Genomic DNA, 23046 nt, shown 5'->3' with positions numbered 1-23046 from the left:
CCCGAATCAAACGTTCCATAGTGATTTCTAAACGTATTAGTTTCTAAACTGAATAAGTGTGCATTTCCCTCGTGTTTCTCAACTTCCACGAATAATGGCATTTATTTAGTCTTAAATAAACGAATGCTTCTGTATTTACCAATTTTCATTGAATAGGGGAAAAGTTTTCTTTGAAACTTTCTTTTTCATCCTACCCCTGATACTCCTTCAACTGAGGCCATCCCATGGCATATACTCTCTTCATCATACATATGAAGTGTAAATCTCAACATGCGTGCTTGATACCTTTTTACAGCAATTACAGCTGCGACAGTTTATCCCTCAAAAGGCCCATATCTTGCAGTGAAAATGGGGACATCTTCCTGAAACTGTCTTCCATCCTCTCAAGAACACTGGTGAAGTATATATCTCTTCCCATCAGCCGGTTATACTCCTTATCCCCAATGTCAGGGCGCCAGTAAATTACCACAGCTGCTCAAGCTCGTCCTTCCAAGTGGCCCATCTCTTTAAGCTTTAATGTACATGCCATACATCTTCTACATCACACTGGTGAAGTTTGTATCTCTACTCCATATTCCCAATGTCGAGGCTCCAGTAAGTCCCTAGTTTTTACTTTCTCCAACAGCAGCTGCTCCAGCATGTCCATCCAGTGCTTGGTCAGCTGAAATGGAGATCTCTTCAGGCTGCATGTTTTGGCATCTTAGAATCGCACAGAGACTAAAAACTCCTGTTTCAGCTATCTTACTTAGCAGTTATCTGCTGTTGTGTTGTAGGTTTTATCTTGCATGCTAACATATTTTTGCCTGGGGTCATCTAGTAGGCGAGAAGAATGTCTCTGATGGTTTATTTTACCTTCTTGTAACAGGAAAATTGAATAACAACTAGATTATATCTAGGTTGAAGAAGAGTATTATGAAGTAAGAAGTATGTTGTTACGTTCATATATTGTTACGTTCTGTTTTCTTTTGTTCTATGGATAGAGAGGCACACTTTGCATTAAACATATAACTATTAAAACTTATTCTATGTTTCAAAATCACTTAAAACGGAAACATATAACAATAGTTTCAGTTGGAAGATAAATGGATTGTTCAAACTCAATCAAGTATCATTTCACTTGTAACAGGATGCATTGCTATTGTTCAATTCCACGAAATTCATTGAATGTCAGTAAAGAGAAGTGCGCCTATTGAATATGATATTAAAGCGGCACTGTCACAAATTGACCATGTCTGGAAACTGCTGACAAAACATCAGACCGTAATTTTTCATATTTACGTTTGAGAATTGATGTTTTAATGCTTAAGCGTTACTAGCGCTTTAAGAAAAATTAAATTTTCCAAACTTAAATGACATTATTGAAGGCGTTGGAACCAAAATTAGCTGATTCTGAGACAAAAACTAAAGAAAGTCAATATTTGTGACGGTGCAGCTTTAACATATCGAAATCGAGTTCATGTTTCAGAGAACCGCTTGTGCAAATATTTATACTTAAACATCTGTTATTCATTTGTTATAATGGTAACAATTTTAAAGTTCTTTCAGTGACACAGTCTGTTTGCTCCTGTAACAAATATCAAAAATAAGAATGGCATTATTTTTCATTTTTATAGGATTTGTACAGGTTATTTTTCATTTATGCTATGGTAAGACAATTTTTATATTCATGTAATACATTTGTGTTTATTTATTAATGTAATTTTTAAATAGGCATGTATTAACTACATTATTTATTTATTAATTTATTTGTTTGTTTGTTTGTTTGTTTGTTTGTTTATTCATTCATTCATTCATTCATTCATTCATTCATTCATTCATTCATTCATTCATTCATTCATTCATTCATTCATTCATTCATTCATTCATTCATTCATTCATTCATTCATTCATTCATTCATTTATTTATTTATCTTTTTATTTACATTTTTATTTATTTACTATTCTCAATATTACCTGATATAATATCAACATTAATAATTATTATTTCCTAAAAAAAAGGTATTTTTTTCTTTTTAAAATTCTTTTAACACGATGATGTACTGTAAATTCGAGCCTAAGGCGCAAACATCAGACTGGCAGGTATTATAGACATGTCATTGTCATGCACAATTCGGCGTCGGCTACAGTTTTTGAAGTTACTAGAGTTCAATCATATTGCAAAGTATCTCCGCAAAAAGTGCTTTCAATTGCAGCTGCTTCAAGTAATATAAGACTGGTTGGTGGCTCAAGCCAGTACAGTGGACGTGTCGAGATCCAAGTTAACCAGAGGTGGAGTACTATCTGTCACCATGGGTTTTCCGACACAAATGCCGCCGTTATTTGCAGGATGCTAAACTTCCCTACGTAAACATTTATTTTCACAATGTTAAGTCAAATGAAAAGTCTAGGTTTTGTGGTAGACTTATGTCGTTGTCATTGATATTGTCGGACAAAAGTATAAACCTTGGTCACAGCTAATAACACTTTCAAGATGTTTGTATGAAACTTGGTACACATGTTGCTAGAGTTAATACGAGCGTGAATAGCAAGTATTGCCCGTTTTTTAAAAGAAGAAACGCGTTGGCGATTAAACTGCGGTGCTGATGTTGTTGTTTTTTCAAAATGTATGGGTAGAGTACAATTTAGATTTTCGCTTGCTTGTTTTTTGATATTTTAATAATAAAAATGTCTTGGCCACGTTCTTTCAATTTTTGGCAACTTTTTCAGGTGAAACTTAATTCTTAAATATAGAATGGCGAGTTTCAGAGCCTGTTTAAATGTGTAATATTATTTGGAATACCTGATGTAATTTACTTATGATTTATCTATATAGTATACTATTTTGGAATGACATTAGGAAAGTTATCTATTAAATTACATAAAAAAGTATGTATTTAATCATACTGACTAAATGCTGTTTTACAATATTTGCGAACATTTTATGTTAAAGGCTGCGCGATGTCCATCTGTTTTGTTTTTGAAAATTTGCAAACATTTACCCACCAGAAATGAATGTTCACGCAATTTATGATTTAGCAAATGTTAATAGTACTGCGGCTTACATTTGTCTGTGACCTAAATCTGGCTCTACAATGTTGTTTGTCTGCGATTTCATTAAAATCACCGAAAACTCATTTAATCTATTTCTTCCAGAATTGGTTGACCATGATTTATGCGTCTTAGAGGCTAGCCAATGTCGCTATCTCACATCAGTTCTAAATATGTTACCTGTAAACGACTTGTTTAAATTACCCATGTTACATTTCCTCAGAACTGGCGCTTGGGCTATTACAAATCTCACAGGATATCCAAATGCGACCATCGATATCTGGCTTGACCATGTTATGTGTAATGGATCTGAGAAAAGCATCGTTGATTGTGATTACCGGATACCAATGAACTCAACTTACTGTAACCATAGCATTGATGTGGGTGTTATCTGCTCCTCTAGTAAGTGTGGTTCATGCTTCGGACATAACTTTGGTCTTCTTTTAAATTCAATATTTAGGCATGCATTTCATATTTGTGACACTCAAAGATATAGAAGATATTACATGACTGGTCATTTGATAGGGATTGTTTTAATCGTGTTATTAATTATTAATGGATAAAAACGGGCCTTCTCGAAAACTTGTGACCACAGTCTGTCAAGATACCAGACATCAATGTTGTTGTAGATTCTTATAAAAATGTATCGACAATTTTAGCTGCCGACATTAATATAAGTCTGATTGGTGGCCTAGACCAGTACTCTGGACGTTTAGAGATTGAACTTGACAACAGGAGGGGTACCGTTTGTGGCGATTTATTTTCTGACAGAAATGCCGCCGTTGTTTGCAGGATGCTAAACTTCCCTACGTAAGCATTTATTTTCATAATGTTTGGCTAGATAAGACGATGAAGTAGTGTCATACCCTTAATGTCGTTGTCTCGGTCATGTCGTTCAAAATCATTTAATTCGGCCATAGCTTAAAATGTTCGGAGTATTTATGTGAAACACATTGCAAGCCAAAATACGGACGTGAGAAACAAGGCCCAATTTATAAAAACGTAATGAGAACAATAACGTTAATATTATGAAATAATTAGGTTTTAATTAAATGTATATTTGTTATACATGTTTTGATTCTTAACACTTATTAACTATTGTAGGGCATATTTGATTGATATGTTATTGTCCAATTATGCGTATGTTGTTGACAGCTGATTGTGTACAATGCACAGTTATGAATAAGTTTTCATGCTTATTTCAAATGAGTGTGGGCTTTGGGTTGTTAATTTGTCACATTTGCCCCATAATCTTGGTATATATATTTGGAACATTTCTCTGTGTGAGAATCCGGCTGTGTCAGGGAGCTGAGATGGACTCAGATGTACTAGAATGAAGTTTTGGACATTTAACTAAGGAGTCGGGTTTTGGGAAGCACACTATTTATTATTATACACCACTCTGTAAACATAAATAATTGTTCAGTTACGGAGTGTAGAAAATTGTTATTCACTCGCCTCCATGCTATTGTTCAACTTGATCCAAGTCCCATGATTTTATTAACTGGTCATGAGATTATATTATTTAGATGAAAATATTGTTCACGTTGGCTTTATCATTTATTATCTTTCATATAAAATAATGTCATTTTAAATTTTTAAAAATAATAAAGGAAACCCGACATACCTCAGGTATTTTTTTGGCTTATAAATTTCATATCAGAAATGCTGTTGGAATGCTGAGTATATTCAAATCTTAATCAAACTCTTTACTTTTAGAATTGAATGGTTGTAGAAGTGGAGCTATCTGTCATATTTTCCATCTAAGGATATTTATAGCAAGTTGAAGACTCTGAGAACCAGATATTTTAGAAAGAATACAGTCATATTTAGTTTAGTATCACTACCATAAACTCCTAAACAGTTTAATTTAAATAATGTTTTATTACAGCAAAGCATTTATTCCAGAAATATATCTGAGAAACATAAAAGTTAAACTGTCTTAAAGCTTAAAAAAATACTTCTAGTTACAAATGAATTAAAACAATGAGAGTACTCTTCGTTAGAAATCTAAAAGCAGAAACTCTTATCATGACTATATACAATGTTCTAACAAATGAATTGAAATAATTGCTCTGTCTTTAATACAATGACCAGCGTTGAGGTTTGATCCAGTGTGCTCTAGTTTTTCAAAATGTTTTAAATAACTTTTAGATTCCTATCACTGGATTCTTTCTTGATACAAATAGTGGGACATATCTGATTTGTAAATAATACTGAAATCGGGAGCGTTTTTCGACGGCAGGATTCAAACAAGAGCGTGTTGGAATGAGACATACTATTTCGCATAATTGCTGTAATTTGCTTGATTCATTTTTAAGCTTTATTAATATTCTTAAGTATATTTATTGGAATTGTTTTAGAAATGTTATTTACAAAACTAAGCATTTTATGTATTAAATGACAATAACTTAAAATGAATTTATCCCATATGTGTGAACTTTTCATATTAAATGTGATAATCAAAGGTTGCGCAATGTTATACTGCTTTTAAGATTTTGCACAAATTTTACCTCGCTAAAATAATTACTTACGCAATTTATTATATAGCATTTTTTATTTAGCTCAGGTTTATTCAGTTTCCTGTGTCAAATATCTGTCTTGACAATGGTGCATATGTGCGATTTCGATTTACCGAACACTGCTTTAAATATGTTTCTTTCAGAAGTGGTTGACATTCAATAGCGTGTCTCAGAAGCTTGCTAATGGTTTCATATCAAATCCTGAAAATGGTTCCTTTATGCGACTCCGTTATTTGTTCAAGTCACCCATATATTAACTATTATATTTTTTTCCAGGGCTGGCGCTCGGGCTATTACAAACACGCGTGATTGGTACCGTAGGCGTCCAATTATGCCACATTATCATATCCTGACAATATTTCCTTTACGCAACTGCATTCTAGACTTGTTCAAATATTCAATATATAAAATATTATATTTCTTTCCAGAGCTGGGGCTCGGGCTATCACGAATTTCACAGGCTACCCAACTGCGCCAGCCCATATATGGCTTGACGATGTTGAGTGCACGGGATCTGAGCAGAGCATCGCTGATTGTACTCATCGCATACCCTGGGGCTCACATAACTGTAACCATAACCAGGATGTTGGTGTTGTCTGCTCCTCTAGTAAGTGTTGTCTGCTTCTGTCATACATTTGGTCTGCTTTATAATTCAGTATATAGCATTCATATCATACTTGTTAATCGCAAACACATAGAAGATATTACACGAGTGGTCATTAAATACGGGATATCTTAAAAATATTTTTTCACTAATTTCTGAAAAGGAGCATGTCGACAATTTGTGGCCACAGTCTACCAAGGGACCAGACATCAATGTAGTTGCAAGGTACTCAAATAAAATGTATTGTCAGTTTCAGCTATCAATATACAACTGGTTGGTGGCTCAAGCGTGTACAATGGGCGTGTTGAAATTCAACTCCATGGCAGGTTTGGCACAGTCTGTAGCGATAATTTTTCCGACGAAAATGCTGTCGTTGTTTGCAGAATGCTGAACCTCCCTACGTAAGTATTTATTTTCATAATGTTTGACTAGAAAACAAATTGAGGTATTGTGATAGCTTTTTTGTTGTCGTCGTCATTGTCGTGCAAAACCAAACCTTGGCCAAACTGCAAATACCGTTGAAGATATCGATGTGAAACTTGGTTCAAATATATGTAAGTATTTATTTTTATAACGTTTAGCTACATAGACATATGACGTATTTTGATAGCCTTTATGGCGTCGGCATTGTTATTGTCATGCACAAATTAACCTCGGTCATTACATTAATAGATGTTATTGTAAAACTTGATTAACATGTTGCCAGAGACAAGACAAGCTTGAATATTAAGGTTAGAAACTCTGGCTCGAATGTTTGTTGCGTTATGCTCCTTTTTAAGAAAAGTCGACAAACGTTTGCGTTAAATTCACGGTGTTACTGTTTTTCCCTGGAGGGGAACTGCCAAACTTCCCGACATTTTCTTATGGCGGAAATTTATATAAGAAAATGTCGGGCAGTTGGGCAGATCTTAGATTGAAATAAAACAAAAAACCTGGGTCATGTTATCCCCGATTTCTGACGACTGCTTCAGCTGAAGTTGAATTCTTTCAAATTTATGAATTTTGAACGGCAGGTTTCAAACAAAAGCATACCTGATTTACTAATGATTTATTCATACATTTAATAAAACCTTTAAGTATATTGTTTTGAATGGTTTTAGAAAAATGTTATCTATTAAACTAAATTAAGAAATGTATTAATTAAATTATACTTACTTAAGATTCATTTGTCTCATATGTGAGAACATTTCATATTCAATGTGTGACTTAAAGGCTGCTTGAAGTTATACTTATATACTTATATATATATATTTATATATATATTTATCCTATAGCATATTTTCATAGAGCTGATGTTCATTCGGTTATCCGTTTCCGAATTTAGCGAGTCAATGTTTTATGTATGCAATATCATGTTAGATTGGTTTCAAATTAGTAATTACTTATTTATTGCTGAATGCGACTGCATATTAGAATTGTTTAATTACCCATTTATCAAAAACTATCGTTATTTCAGTCGGTTCGCTCTGGCTTTTACAAATCTGCTAGGCTACCCAAGAGCGCCGGACATGATCTGGCTAGACGATGTTGTGTGCACAGGATCTGAGCAGAGCATCGCTGAGTGTACTCATCGCATACCCTGGGGCTCAAATGACTGTAATCATAACAATGATGTTGGTGTTGACTGCTTCGCGTGTACGTGTTATATTCTTCGGACATAAACTTCATATACTTTACAATTTAGTATTCAGGCATTTGTTTGCATACTTGTGAATCGCGAACATATAGAGTATATTTCATGAGTGGTAATTAAATACGGGATTTATTATAAAAGTATTTTCTCAAATATGTTTTTATGACATTGTGGATTTTGGCGAACGTCTTCTCTTTTTCAATCTTTGTTAACCTAAAAACTTCAAAAGCCTCAGAGCAGGTGAAATGCAAAAATATACTTAAGAAATATCACTACACACACACGCTAGCGTTGAACAAAATTACTTGTTTTTTAATCATTGTGTTTCTATAGTATTCACATGTATCATTTGTACTTGGATGTCAATTATTGTGATCCAAAGTGGTGATGTGCATGCAAACCCACTTTTCGATCATCATTTGACTTATCACCCTTTACTCCAATACAATTGTCCAAAAGCTTATACATTAGACATAAATTAAGCGAAACTCCTAGATTTGATATTTCAGCATTTTCTGAAACTTGGCTATCGCAATCCATCGCCACGAGGGACCTACTTTTACCGCTTTTTCACTCTCCCGAACTCAACGATCATTTCTCTGATTACTTTTCTTTTCAAATTTTGTAAACCTAAGTATTATCTTCGACCAAGGTGATTATGATAATCTCAGAAAACATTTTGCAAATATCGCTTGGGATTCTATTCGCACGAATGACCATAATTCCCGGCTTTCTTTACTCACTTCACACATCATTGAAGGTGCTAAGAGATTCATTTCTAAACAAACAGGAACTATAAGACCTCAGGAACCAAGATGGCAGTCCCTCTCAGAACGAAAATCAAACCACAAGCTTATTTTTATGTTTAAAATAAAAACCAATATAAGTCCGCCATACCTTCGAAATCTGATTCCTGTCCGTCCATAAGATTCTAGATACAATCTAAGAAACTCCACAGATATTATTCCATTTCTACACTGTAAAACCTCGTTGTATTAAAATTTTCTTATACCTTCCTCCATCCGAGCATGGAACTCACTTGCCTCTACATTACAATCTGCCGATTCGGTACACCAATTTAAAAGATAACTTTGCAAAACTCTTAAATTGCCGATGTATTTTAATACTGGCCCTAGGCACTTACATATTCTTTATACATGGTTAAGACTTGGTTGCAGTTTATTAAAGCACGATATATTTCGGAAGAATATCGTTCCTTCGCAAGCATGTCTCTGTGGGGAAGTTGAATCTGTTCGTCACTTTATGCTCATTTGTCGTCTATTAAACAGCAATAGAACACTTATGATAACAATAATACACTTGCTGGTTCCTGGAACAGCTATCACCTTAAGACACTTGAATGGTAACGGCGTTTTTCTGATTGTGCCAATTCTAAAATATTTTCTTCCGTATACTCCTACATTGAATTTTACTAAAACGTTTCGCTGAATTCAATTTTATTTGCTGATTTACATGTGACTCAAAATTCATCTGTTTTCTGTAAGACACAGACATTTTTTCTTTCAATCAATGGTTGTAAAATATAAATGATAAATTTCATGGATCTTCATATATTTGTTTCCGTTAAAATATTAATACATTTGTTTAGTTCCATTGATGTATTTTGAATTATTTATAAATGCACTCATCCTTTAAAAGACAGCCACATTTGTATATTCAACTGCTTTCTTCAGAAAAGTATAATCTTTATAAGCTTTTAACTTCCGATCAAATTCTTAAATATTTAGAATGAATTAAATGTTGTCACTTGTATATGTTCATGAAATAAATATGTTTATACCAACTTATAAAAACGAGCAATATCGACAATTTTTGTGGGCAAAGTCTATTAATATAGTGGAATTCAAAGGTTTTGCAGGGTACTCAAAAAGAACTGTCGATTTCAGCTACTGACATGTATATACGACTGGTTGGTGGCTTAAGCCAGTACAGCGGACGTGTTGAGGTATTATTCAATAAGCAGTGGGGTAGTGTCTGCAGAAATGGATTTTCAGACACAGATGCTGTCGTTGTTTGCAGAATGCTGAACCTCCCTACGTAAGTATTTATTTTCATAATGTTTGGCTAGAAAACAAATTGAGGTATTGTGATAGCTTTTTTGTTGTTGTCGTCGTCATTGTCGTGCAAAACCAAACCTTGGCCAAACTGCAAATACCGTTGAAGATATCGATGTGAAACTTGGTTCAAATATTGCAAAAAGAAAATACGAGCTGTATTAGCAAGGTTAATTACTCTAGATTCGGTTATCGTTGAGTTATGCCGTTTTTAAAGAAAAGTTGACAAGTGTTGGCGTTGATTCCGCGGTCCTCTTGTTTTTCAAAATGTTTGGCTGGAAGGGAAATAACTTTGAGATTCTCATCCGGAATTTAAGGACTTCTGGGGAAGGTGGGCAGATCTAATATTTGAATGAAAAGCCACGCGTAACATTCTCGCAATTTCTGACAACTTCTTCAGCTGAGGCCTTTTACTTTCAAATAAATGAATATGAAACGGCAGGTGTCAAGAGCGCGATGGAATGAACCATTCTATTTTGCATACTTGATGTAATTTAGTCATGATTTATTTTACACTTTTAATGAAACTATATAAAGTACGTTTTGGGAAAGGTTTTATAAATGTTATATATTGACTAACATATTAAATGAATGCTTTAGTTATTTTGACTCAATATTCAGAATATCAAGAATAAATAGACGACAATATGTTTAAAGATTACTTATTTTATTTGTTTTAATAAACTAACAATAATGCAAAATAGTTACATTTGCGACGCCATCCGTAGTAGTCTTAGTGTTAGTAAGTAACTGTTAGTTTTGTTAGTACGCTATTAAATTTCGATGTTGTCAGGCCTAAACTTGTTCAAATATCCAGTATATAAAATATCATATTTCTTTCCAGAGCTGGGGCTCGGGCTATCACGAATTTCACAGGCTACCCAACTGCGCCAGCACAGATATGGCTTGACGAGCTTAGGTGTACGGGATGTGAGCAGAGCATCGCTGATTGTACTCATCGCATGCCCTGGGGCTCAAATAAATGTAACCACAACGAGGATGTTGGTGTTGTCTGCTCCTCTAGTATGTGTTGTTTGCCTCTTTCAAATTTTGGTATGCCTAACAATTTAGAAATTAGGCATTCATTGCATACTTGTGAATCCCAAACATATAGAAAATATTACGTAAGTGGTTATTCAATACTGCATTTATTACATACATTTTCTTAATTTGATAAAAGAAGAACCTTGGTGACAGCTTGTTGTCACAGTTTATCAAAATATCAGAGTTTTATTGTATTAAGAACGGGTACTAATTTGCTTTCAGTTTCAGCTGCCGCCAATGATATAAGACTGGTTGGGGGCTCAAGCCAGTACAGTGGACGTGTCGAGATTTTATACAACGGGACGTGGGGAACTCTCTGTGACAATGGGTTTTCTGACAGAAATGCCATCGTTGCGTGCAAAATGCTTAACTTCACAACGTAAGTATTTATTGTCATTATGTTTTGAGAAAATATTTACCTTTAAACTAGACTTTCAACTAAGCTGTAAGTGAAAAACGTTCAAAACTATCAAATGAAACTTGATATTGCCAGAGTGAATATTTAAGTGAAAAGCATTATCTGCAACTTTGGCTCTGAAGAAAATATAGTTATACCCCTTGTTTAAAGCCATAAAATACGTTGGCGTTTATTTCTCTTCGCCGTTCTTCAAAATATTTGGCTGGAGGGAGATATATTCTACATTTGGATTGTTAAAGCTATTTTGCAGCTCTGCTCTTTAAATACAAAAAGAGACATGTGGCGTGTTTTTCTGTCCATTTTTTCAATTTTGGCTGATTTTCCTTAAATATAAGAAAATGTGGAACGGTAGGGTTCAAACAAGTGCGAGTTGAAATGAATAATACTATTTCGCATACCTCATGTCATTTACTCATTTACTATTTGTACGCGTAATACAACGTTTATGTTAACTATTTTAAATCGTTTTATGAAAACTATCTATTGAACTAGCCTATGATATGTTACATTAAATAATACTGACTTAAGATTAAGTTGTTCCATATGTGTGTACATAACTTGTTAAATGTGTAAATTGATGACTGCGCAAAATGCTTCTTTTTTTAGGTTTTGCAAACATTTTACTCAACCGATATGATTGCTTTAAAATTATCAGAGAGCTGAGGCTCATTAAGTTTTCTGTGTTCCAACCAAATCGGTATGACGCATGTACACGATTTCATGTTAGAATTGTTAATTACCGATAACACAATTATTCTGTTTCTTCAAAAGCCGTTGCACATTGAACTACGCTTCTTAGAGTCTAACTAATAGCGCCATTTAAAATGTAACCTGACAATGTTCCTTTGTATAACAGCATGTAAAGTTGTTCAATGGATTTATTTTAAATATCAAGTTTCTTCCAGAGGTTTTGCTCAAGCTATAACAAATCTGACTAACTATCCAACTGCGCCAGCCCAGATATGGCTTGACGATTTTGTGTGTACGGGATGTGAAAAGAACATCGCTGACTGTAATCATCGCCATTGGGGCTCAAATAACTGTAACCATGACGATGATGTGGGTGTCATCTGCTCCTCTAGTAAGTGTTGTCTGTTTCTGACATACATGTTGTCTGAGATATATTTTCAGAAAATCACACCAAAATGTACGCGAACGTGATTTCCGTTCAGAAATGACGTCGTTGAAATTGTGTCCCAGCCCAGACATTTGATTTGGACGTGAGAGCGGGCTAAGATTTGAAAACAGTGAAAACTATCAAAACATAATTTCTTTTTACTGAAAGCCTTATAAATCACAGGAAAGCATGTAGTAAATAGCAGATATTACATAAGTAGCATTCAATGCGGAATCTGTTTAAAAGACTCTTTAATTTATTTTTAAAAACCGGCCATTTTTAGAATTTTGGTAAGCTGTTAAAATAATTTTGTGCTAAATGACTTCAAATGAGATACTCTATTTATTTCGTAAATACCAATTTGATGATACATTTAATGGCGCTGTTTATTCTGTACTCTTTCGACTGTATTACATGATGACGTAATTTTGTATAAAATGACTACAAATGTGATACTGTTTTTATTTCATAAACATCAATTTGATCACACATAAAATGACGCTAACTATCTAGCACGATTTCGACTCTATTCATTAATGACGTCACGTCAACGGTATTAGAAGTATTTATATAAAAAAAATGATTTATCATGCCATTTGCATAAAAATCAACCCGATAACAGGGTAGCCTAATAAAGTCAGTTGACCACGTGATTTTAGTTTATTGTCAGTTTATCAAGTAATCAGCTCTGCGTATTTATTTTCTTAAAACAGTATATCCAAACTAAACAGTTATACCTAGCACTAAGATCGAACATTGTTATATTGCCGACGTTCTTTTCTTTCATGTTCGTATGAGCTAATATGATATTGAAGTTATTTTGTTGCACTATTATAAAAAATGTAAACAAAATGGCAGTGCACATGAAGAAAGAAATGGAGAGAAAAATGATGTTTAAATTAGTTTAAATAAAGTGTTATTACTGTCATATTTGCTTACTTACAAATTCGCCCTTTCAGAGTTTCTGTATTTTATTAGTAACGTATTAAACTTAAGTTGTAAGACAAACCACTTATTGCAACAAAGAATTTATACTTCGAATTGAATCATTAAAATGTGTAAACTTACAAATTCGCCTTTACAATTTATGTCACAAGACTGTTAAACTGCTTGGTTTATCTGTATGCATACAAAATTTGTTGACGCTATAACATGTACAACGTCTTTAAACTGTGGCATTTAACTTCTCTTAAAGAAGTCTCATAGTCTTTTAACATACAAAATTAAGCGAAGTTTCAACAATTAGTTTTCTCTTACATGGGGTAATGATAGGTCGACAACATTGAATGTTGAACAAAGGCATCTGAAAATCATAAAATGTTTATCAATTGCTTCGCATTTCCCCGTTTATTGTCACCATTAAAGTCAAATGAAACTGATCTTTCATTCGTCGGATCCATTGCACATATTTAACAGCAGATGCCATATAAACAAAATCCAGGTAAAACTACATGTCCTATTTGCATCGTTCGATATTTCGTTCTGTTACGTAAACTGTTGTCAAATCTTTACCATACCATCCAACACGGCAGAAAAAAACAACATTCAAATCAAAATCAACTACTGCTGATTCGCTGTCAATAGTGTTTAGGATCCGTTAAGTTGAACTTGATCCAAAGGGCTATCACTTTTTGCTGGTCACTATAATGTTTAAATATCACTTGTGTTATAACACCTCTTTCTACACCACATGCTTTATATTATTTTATTTTACTAGGTGTTTCTTTGATAAATGGCTCATCCCCATACTCGGGAATTGTTGTTGGACATTTGAGAACCTTTTGTGACCTTGGATTTAGTAAGGAGGCAGCTAACGTGACGTGCACTAGTCTTGGATTTGGGTGGGAAATTTGAAGTTTTATTAAAAATTATTTTTTCTATGAATGACTCACGACGAACCAGTTTTGTAAAATCCTAAATTCAAAAAGTTCATTGACATGATTTTTTGCCTATCTAATAATACTTTTGGCACAAGGGTTTAATAAATACATATTATGAGTTCGTTTTCGGCATTAATCTCGAATACCATGTCGTAAGAATGATGTTCGTTAATTTTGCCGATATATTTACAAAAACACTATCAATCTTTCTACCATACAATTTCGGGGACTTAAATGTTCATTGAAACAACCAACGAATTAAAGATTCTTTAACTTAATAACTCATCATAAAATGAAATAAAATACCTCTATGTATCTTTTTTTTCAGTGAATATAGCAGACATTACCATATGCAAGTATTAGGTAATGGTGATGGGGACACGCCAATGCTGAAGAAGAGCATAACCTGTATTGGTACAGAGAAAGATTTAGAGTTCTGTGACAGATCTGAAGCTGAGTTGGAAGATTGCCAACCAGATAATGCTGTTGGCATTGAATGCAAAGGTAAACGCATCGACCATAACAATTGTAAACCGTCATGGAATCGTGTTTATATCTTACAAGGACACTAATATAATGGAAACTACTAATACAAATCCAGTTGCACAAATGTAAGAAATACAAGGAAACAATGCTTAGGCCAAACAGACACAAATAGATAGACAATTAATGTTCTAAACAAGACAGACCAACTCATGAACCATAGGAAATATCTAACTTTAAATTTTGAGTTGAATGGAGATAATATGCGAATTGCTAGTCGGTTACTGCCCTTGACTATTCTAATGTTCCCAACATTTTCGGTTTTACTAAATTTAAAAATATATCTCAACATGAACGTAACACTTTCAGTCTTCAGTATGTTTGGTAAGATATATCGTAACTCACTCAATATCTACTTTCGTATTGCGGTTCCTAAGATGAACGCATATTCTTGCAATTGCATTAATTCCGATAAACGCATTATGTTTGTGACATCGATAAAACAAGTGAATATAAGCGATTACGGCTCATCATTATATGAACATATTGAACCTTCTTGCTTCACTAATCGTGCACTGAGCATTCTTTTCATACACCGATGAACTGAAATACTATTACATTAAATCCATAAATATCTATATTAGAAAGACTACACACGCAGTTGTAAAAAATCAATTCCTAAAAGATTAAAATGTATTTGGGAATGTTCATGGCAATGTTAATGTTTAAATGGAATGCTATTTTTGACCAATATGTTTGTGATGACATTTTACATCGCTCTAATTTCTTCTTCAGATGTATTAACATAGGTTATGCATGGTCTTCGTCTGCAGATAGAGTTGGGATCACTAATCATTGAAGTACTTGGGGTTTACCTATGAGTTTATTATTATTTGTTTAAGTTTCCTCAAGTTAATGCATACTTTGATAAGATTTTCATTTAAGGATTTTACTTTAATTTGGATTGTTGGGATAAGAGTGAGGTTGTGCACGAATACTGGTTTAAACCCCCAGTAAATTTACATTTTACTGACCGTTCCAAGGCGGTACCTAACTATCCTTGATTAACAAACCTAGTATTTTATGTAGTGTATATGCACTGTGATGTTTGTGGTGTGTTCTGCGTTTACCCTGTGCCATTAAACGGGGTTTATGTTTAACCCTTTGGCTACTGAGCTTGTTTCTGTAGTTTGTCATACACATATTATTATTTTTATTTTGTCCATATTACAACCTTGTGGTCAATACTATTGAATTGACAGGTGGGCCTATACGATTGTATTCGTATAAAGGAATTGAATATGAAGGAACCTTCCAGTTTTTCGATGGCAAGGAGTGGCGGAGTATTATAAATCGTACATCAGAAAACACGGCGAAAACATTGTGCAGCCTTCTTGGATTTGGGTCTGTGATCGTTTTGACAATAAATTTAATAGTAAAACTATTAAATATATATATAAGGGAGCGAGGGAGAGAGAGAGAGAGAGAGAGAGAGAGCGAGAGGGACGCATACAATTTGTTCTATAATATATATACGCGGGAATGCCTGCAATAACTATTCACCGCTCGCCTGGCCATAACGTTACCCCGATATGAAATTTGCTCGGGTCCCCTTCTGCTATCAACCAGCATGACAACTCGTAAATATAAAAAAGCTGCAACTCTATATGACCTACAGTACGGTATATAGTTTGATAGAAATGCTTGGAAGCTGTAATTACGCGTTTAGGGTATGTATGATCATATTTCATGATATTTTTCACTCGACAATAACATATTTGAAAGCTCTATGTTGGTTAAAGTACGGTATATGGTAAATTTATAAACATTGCAATCTGTTATAACGATTTTTAGGTATGTAGGATCAAGTTTTGGGCAAGAGAACCTGCTCCCAGGAACAGAATATGTTTCACTTGACTGTAACGGAACAGAGAAAGATATTGCACAATGTAAGTGGACAAGAGGAAATAATGACGGAGAATATGGAACATTGGTCCTTTTTTGTTCAGGTAGGAATTATTTCATATCTTGGGTGGCTATCTGTGTAACAAAAATATCCACTATGTTCAATTATAGATGATGTTGATACGTTTATGATGGTAAGTAATACACATAACTTTAATATTTTGATTTGCAAACATTATGGCTTAAACAATAGACGTCAAAGAACGCACCCGCAACTTTTACAGAACGAAATCAAATTAATGGAAAATGCTCTCTGCATTGCTAAAGAAGTTTTTTTTTGTAACATAAAATTGCCTTCAATTATTTTAGAATAAATAATTCTCGTGTTGGCGTGAACATAATTACATTTGTAATTCAAGCCATTATAATGTAACTTAGCAAACATGTTGCTAAAGACAAATGTGTAGCAAGGCTATAATTGTATCTTGAAAGATTGTTGAATTTTTGGCTAAAAAGCAACAAACATGTGTGTTGCCGTCATGTCATCTTCTCATAATCTTGTAAAATGTATTATTGTCATTCAAGACTATGCAATAAAGGATGTCCGACTAAGTGATTCGGATGTTCTCACCGGGTTTATTGAAGTCTCAGTTAACAATTATTGGTGGAAAGTTTGCTATACTGGCTTTACCGAATATGCTGCCGATCTGATATGCCAAACACTTGGACACGGGTAAAACATTTAACCAAGTTCTTCTGACTTTAGCTGGTTATGTTATTCATGCAAGTTATTAGTGTATTGTCCTTTCCGATAACTCATTTATCTGCCCCTGAAACGCACTTCAGCCAGGAGACTAAGTCCATGGAAGTAGACAATTTATTCTTCAAATGCAATCCTTCAATTTGGGCTTGTCTGGGTGTAGACAAACTGATTATAGCTCCCCCTGAGTCTTATGTACTTGATTAGGACTGTGATGCTTCTTAACATTATGTGTTTTTTCCAAGTTTTGCTTTATGAAAAAGGAATCGTGTATATGTTTCAGCAAAAACGAATGGTTTACTAAAGATGTGGATTCAAATCGATATAGTTATCGTTATCGTTATCGTTATAGTACCATCGGGTCATTGATTTGCGACAAAAATGACAAATTATTACGAGATTGTAAAGTTATACCCATGGCATTTTATTCTTATGGACCTGGTGAATGTGATGGCAACAAAATAAAAATTAAATGTCTTGAAGGTTTGTATCAATGGTATCTGCATCCCTGCTTCAAATTTTTGGAATATTTACTTTAAAACCTCTAAATAAACAATGTCGTAGAATAAGCTATATTTCATTAAAAAAAACCTCTACATTATTCAATTATTTTAGAGACTGCTACAAAATCAATTAAGACAACATATATTGTGTATTAATGTCTTGTATTAATACTAATTACCTTAACGTAAAATTTAGTATATTTGGAAGTCTTACTTTCCAGCAAGAATAATGCTGCGATAAAAAACTAATACTGTAAATATATCTTTTTATGTTATGAATTCTGCAGATTCTACACCGAACAATATTTTTACTGCTTTCATGTGCATTCTGCTTGGAGTGTTAGTTGTTGGGTCTGCTGTTTATTTTCGCAAAGAGATGGAAAGATCAATACAAGGTCGGTCTTGAATGTGGACCTGTTTTTTTTTGATATAACAACTTCTTATATGCCACCTTAGAACTTATTTTATGCCATCTTGGTTGAACTCGACATTTTAGAATAATATACGTAGTAATTTATCATCTTCAATTTATGTCATTTCAATCGAGGAGTAGAGTATCTCATTACGTCCTTAAAGGACGCATAAGCTGGTTTGAACATAATGCGCTAAAATTACGATTTGCTACTGGAATGAACACATTTATATTGCATTTATTTTTCCGTGTTGAAGTTACTTTTGCAATGATCATACTATAGTTTTACAAATATAATTTAAGTAGCTTTCTTTTTCTTTCACCCAATAGATCGAATACGCCGACGTAGACAACGTCAACAACAAAGACAACAACAAATGGCAAATACAACAAGGTATTGCACAAATTATATTGTATATATAATATGAGGACAATACGATAACACTAGTCATTGGCGTTGCATAATAATAATATGGGTTTCAGACTCAAGACTTAAATCCTTATATTCTGATAAAATGCTTTTGTAAACCAAGGTAAAACTACTGAAAATGGTACTAATGGTACAGACCTTTTACCATTATCAATGCATATTTTATCATAAATAATTATTAATTAATACCTTTTGAAACATTCAACATTTTCGCATTTCTGAATTCGAATCTCAAACTTAGACTCAAAATGTTAATGGATACTTATTTCGGCAAAAATGATACACAGTTAATATTTAAAGAAAGCTTAGTACAACATCAGTCTATTTTGTTGAACAAGATTTCATTTTGTTAGGTACTGACCATACGAAATTTTCTCTCCGCGTTAAATTAATAAGTTCTTCCTAACTTACTTTCTGATTATAGTTCTATAGATTATGCTTTTATATAGATTATGCTCTTATATAGATTATGCTCTTATATAGATTATGCTCTTATATAGATTATTCAACAGTTGTTCTCCGAATGCTGATAAACCATGATATAACAACGATAGGACATAGGCATTTCATTTAAATATTAATTATTAAGGCTGGACCGGCTCTCAGCGAGAATTAAACACAGCATCATTTACGTATAAATTATTGGGTACTTTAATTGGTATTTGTTTGTAACAGTCGTTTTAAGGGTTACCAAAGCTGTATTTGGCGGGTTTTTGTACTTATTATTTTAAAGACAGAAAATACAAGGCTGAACCGGCTCTCGGCGAGATTAAAACACATTCTATCAATATGACATATCGACTTCCTAACGCAACACTGTCGTACTGCTTTCTATAAATATGTTGATTTTCAACCGCCATGCATTGAACCGAAGATAAAAAAAGTTTTTTTTTTATATCATAAAATCGCTGTCAGGCGCGTAGCTGTCTATACTCGAGTACACAGCAAAATCCACATGATTATGACAAAAAAATCAGCCATACTGAATAAAGGGTTTATTTGTTGATATATGATTCTAAAAACTATCCATTTTCCAGTACTAAATAAAGCATCACAGAACGCCTAGATTGCATCGATTTGCACCATTGTTTTTAAACACAATTAGGGGTGGTGGGGGAGGGCATGCCCCCTACCACAATAATATGAATACACATGAAAAGATGGCTAGCTACGCCCCTGGCTGTCAAAAAATGTTTGAATAACCGCCTTGAAATGTACAGTGATTAATGTTCACTTAATTAATTTGTAATGCCAAATTCATTTTACCAACAGGGGTGAAGGAAGCGGTGGCGATGACGCGAACGCGACTATTGATGATAATGGTACACTTGCAATACCTTTGCAAGCCGTTCCTATTCCACCCGAGGAAACAGACGGCAATGACATGGATAGCAGCGATTCTGAAATTAGGCGATCTTGAACGGGCAAGACACCAGATAATACCATTGCAAGAAAAAAAGAAAATAGTAAACAACTTACATAAGATTGATACCGTTTTGTACAACGCATTAAATATTACTTACTGATGTATCACATAGTTAACGACACATGCATCTTTCGCTGTTTGTGTGTATTTTTCCAATTCAAAATTTACCGGGTCTATCTACCACGTAAATCCCAGTAAATTTGAAAAAAGCGTCGGTATATTTATCTGAACTTATCACGTCCCTTCACACGTAAATGCATATTGTATTGACATGAACATGTAAATGTAGACTGTAGTGGCATGCACACGTACATGCATATTGTATTGACATGCATGTACATGTACATGTAGACTGTAGTGGCATTTTTCAAAAATGTCTTTTATATTTGTGTGTATATTCTCTGTTTGATAATGTTCCTTTGCGTTTTCTTATTACATTTGTATTTCTTGGTAATGTCTTATACATGTATACATTTGTCCCTTAAGGCAAGACTGTTGCGACCGATTTAATCTTAAATAAGTAACCATCCTTTTAATTCTGTTTGTTTTCTGTGAATCTTAAACACTTTTTTTATTAAATTGTTGTGTATATACCCTGTTTAATAAAGTAACCCTTCGTTTTCATTTGAATATGTTTGTATTACTTGTTAATATCTAATACATGTATACAAATTGTCTCTTAAAGGCCTAGTTAAATCCTTCTATAAGTGACCCCAACCCCAGATCTGTGTACAGTACACAGCCTCTGTGTATTGATCTTAATCAGATTGCCTTGATCCCTATTATCAGATCTCCGATCTGAGTATCCTGCTGTGCAGTTTTGGAGGTGTTATTATAGAAATGGACACTAAATCACCCTGAGCCAATAAACGAATACACAGAAAATTGGCCCCTACTGTGACACCAGTGCAATTAGCAGAAGATGCACAGCAGGGGATTATCATGCCAATCATTCCTTAGACTAGACCTTTAAGGCAAGGCTGTGGCGACTAATTTAATCCCAAATAAATAATCATGCTTTTAATTCAATTATTTTCTGTGTATCTTAAACACAGTCATGTTATTTGATTCTGTTATTGTGTATATAGTTTGTTTGATAAAGTTCCTCTTCGGTTTCAAATTATGTTTGTATTATTTGTGTTAGTATAGCTGCTTGTTTTATTTTTATAAATTTATATGTGACATGTTCATATATAGAGCCTTTTTATTGAATAACACTTCCTACGGACAGATGATCTAAAACATGTATATAGGTTTCCTTACGGAAGTGCTGTTGAGACACATTTAATCCCAGATAGATTGCCGAATACGTTTTTAGTTGAAATATGCTTTTAAATCATTTTAATTATTTATTTTCCGTGTATCTTCAACAGAATGTTCTTTGATTATGTAATAATGTATATACTCTGTTTGACAATGCTATTTTGCGATAATATCATAGTATAGTTGTATTACATGCGTGTGTATTGCTTTTATATCAAATTGTGACATAAAGAGCCTTAATGTTGAGTAAGACTTGATAACTTTCATCTAAACATGTATATATTTTAGGTAAGGTTATGGCGACCGGTTTTATTATACTTTTAATCAAGTAATTTTTCGTTTGTCTTAAACAAATGTAATTTGATAATATCATTGCAATAATGTTCCCCTGTGCTCTCATATTATTATTGTATCACATGTGTGTGAATTGCTGCGTGTTTGTTTAATTTATGTCACATACTCATACATAAAACCTTTATATTGAATAAACCTTGCAGTCCTCTTATGGCCTGATGATCTAAACTTGTATCAGGAACGCACCTAAGGTATTTTAAACTGTACGCCCGTACACTCTTGTGCTAGGTGTCGACAAGTAAAGGTCTTTCTTTACTTAGGTCACAATGTGTTATATGTGTGGAAGCGACGGTGTCCCCTGGTTTGTTTTTGAAGAAAACATTTATAAAGGAACCATCTTCAAGTATTATGTACGCTAATATGCAGTCAGAAAAAGTCAAACTTAAACTGATAAAAAGAATGTTTGATAATACTTATGTGAAAAACTACAGAAACAAGCTCAGTAGCAAAACGTTTAAACATAAAAACATAAACCCAGTTTAATGGCATTGGGTAAACGCCAAAGAAATAGAACACAAAAACAAAAAATCACAAACAAGAAACATGGAAGAACAGCACAAACAGCAAATGCATACATACTACATGTATATATACCCCATTATACTTCTTTTATTACTTTTGATTTTGGGTTTTAGGCATTTGCCATTTCCATGGAGATTAAATGCATGTGTACGCCCGCGCGTAGTGGAGTATACTTAGGTACGCCCCTGTGTATATATTATATATTATTTGTATCATGTTCATATATCATGCTTATGTATTGCTGCTTGTTTCTGTATTAAATATCAAATGCTCATTTGTAGAGCCTTTATGCTTAATAAATCTTGCAAACTTGCTTATCATGTGTATATTTTTCTCCTAAGATAGTGCAGTCTCCAGTGTCAGGTCACCAGTGTGGGAAAACTGATTTTCTCAAAGCATTTGAAAAGTTGTCCCCAAATGGCCACATGATTCGTATTCCGGCTGGGTCTGGTACTCACTAGTATGAAGCATGCGAAGTACCACGTAATACGTGTTGAAGAGGACAAAAACCCACCACCCGATATACGCAGTCCTGCCATCAAATATAGGTCACCACTCCGGGAAAACTCGTTTACTCTTTTAAAGCACTCGCCAATTCGGCTCAAAATTGTCAGAAAACTGTTATCTCATTGTGTCTGGTACTGCCTGAGTGAAGTAGGTGGAGCTCC

General features: G+C 33.8%; 1 protein-coding gene across 2 annotated transcripts; it reads left to right on the top strand.

The window, feature by feature from the left end:
• The first annotated feature begins 1506 nt into the window (after positions 1–1506).
• LOC128224039 (scavenger receptor cysteine-rich type 1 protein M130-like) lies at positions 1507–22691 on the top strand. 2 transcript variants are annotated; one of them, XM_052933653.1, is made up of 20 exons: positions 1507–1646; positions 2193–2343; positions 3251–3429; positions 3687–3837; positions 5978–6156; positions 6404–6554; positions 7610–7788; positions 9694–9844; positions 10706–10884; positions 11134–11284; positions 12229–12404; positions 14158–14281; positions 14649–14824; positions 16066–16207; positions 16658–16812; positions 17294–17441; positions 17752–17951; positions 18259–18366; positions 18714–18777; positions 20086–22691. In XM_052933653.1, exons 1-20 carry the CDS (start codon positions 1589–1591, stop codon positions 20231–20233), a joined length of 2970 nt encoding a protein of 989 aa, XP_052789613.1. In that variant the 5' UTR covers positions 1507–1588; the 3' UTR covers positions 20234–22691. The 2 variants fall into 2 exon arrangements, with proteins under 2 accessions (XP_052789613.1, XP_052789612.1); XM_052933652.1 differs by having other exon boundaries at positions 11128–11284.
• The last annotated feature ends 355 nt before the right edge of the window (positions 22692–23046 follow it).

Source organism: Mya arenaria, chromosome 17, assembly GCF_026914265.1.
Source record: "Mya arenaria isolate MELC-2E11 chromosome 17, ASM2691426v1".
Classification (NCBI taxonomy): domain Eukaryota; kingdom Metazoa; phylum Mollusca; class Bivalvia; order Myida; family Myidae; genus Mya; species Mya arenaria.
Note: the sequence above shows the minus strand (reverse complement) of the source record. Positions and strands in the feature narration are given on the sequence as shown.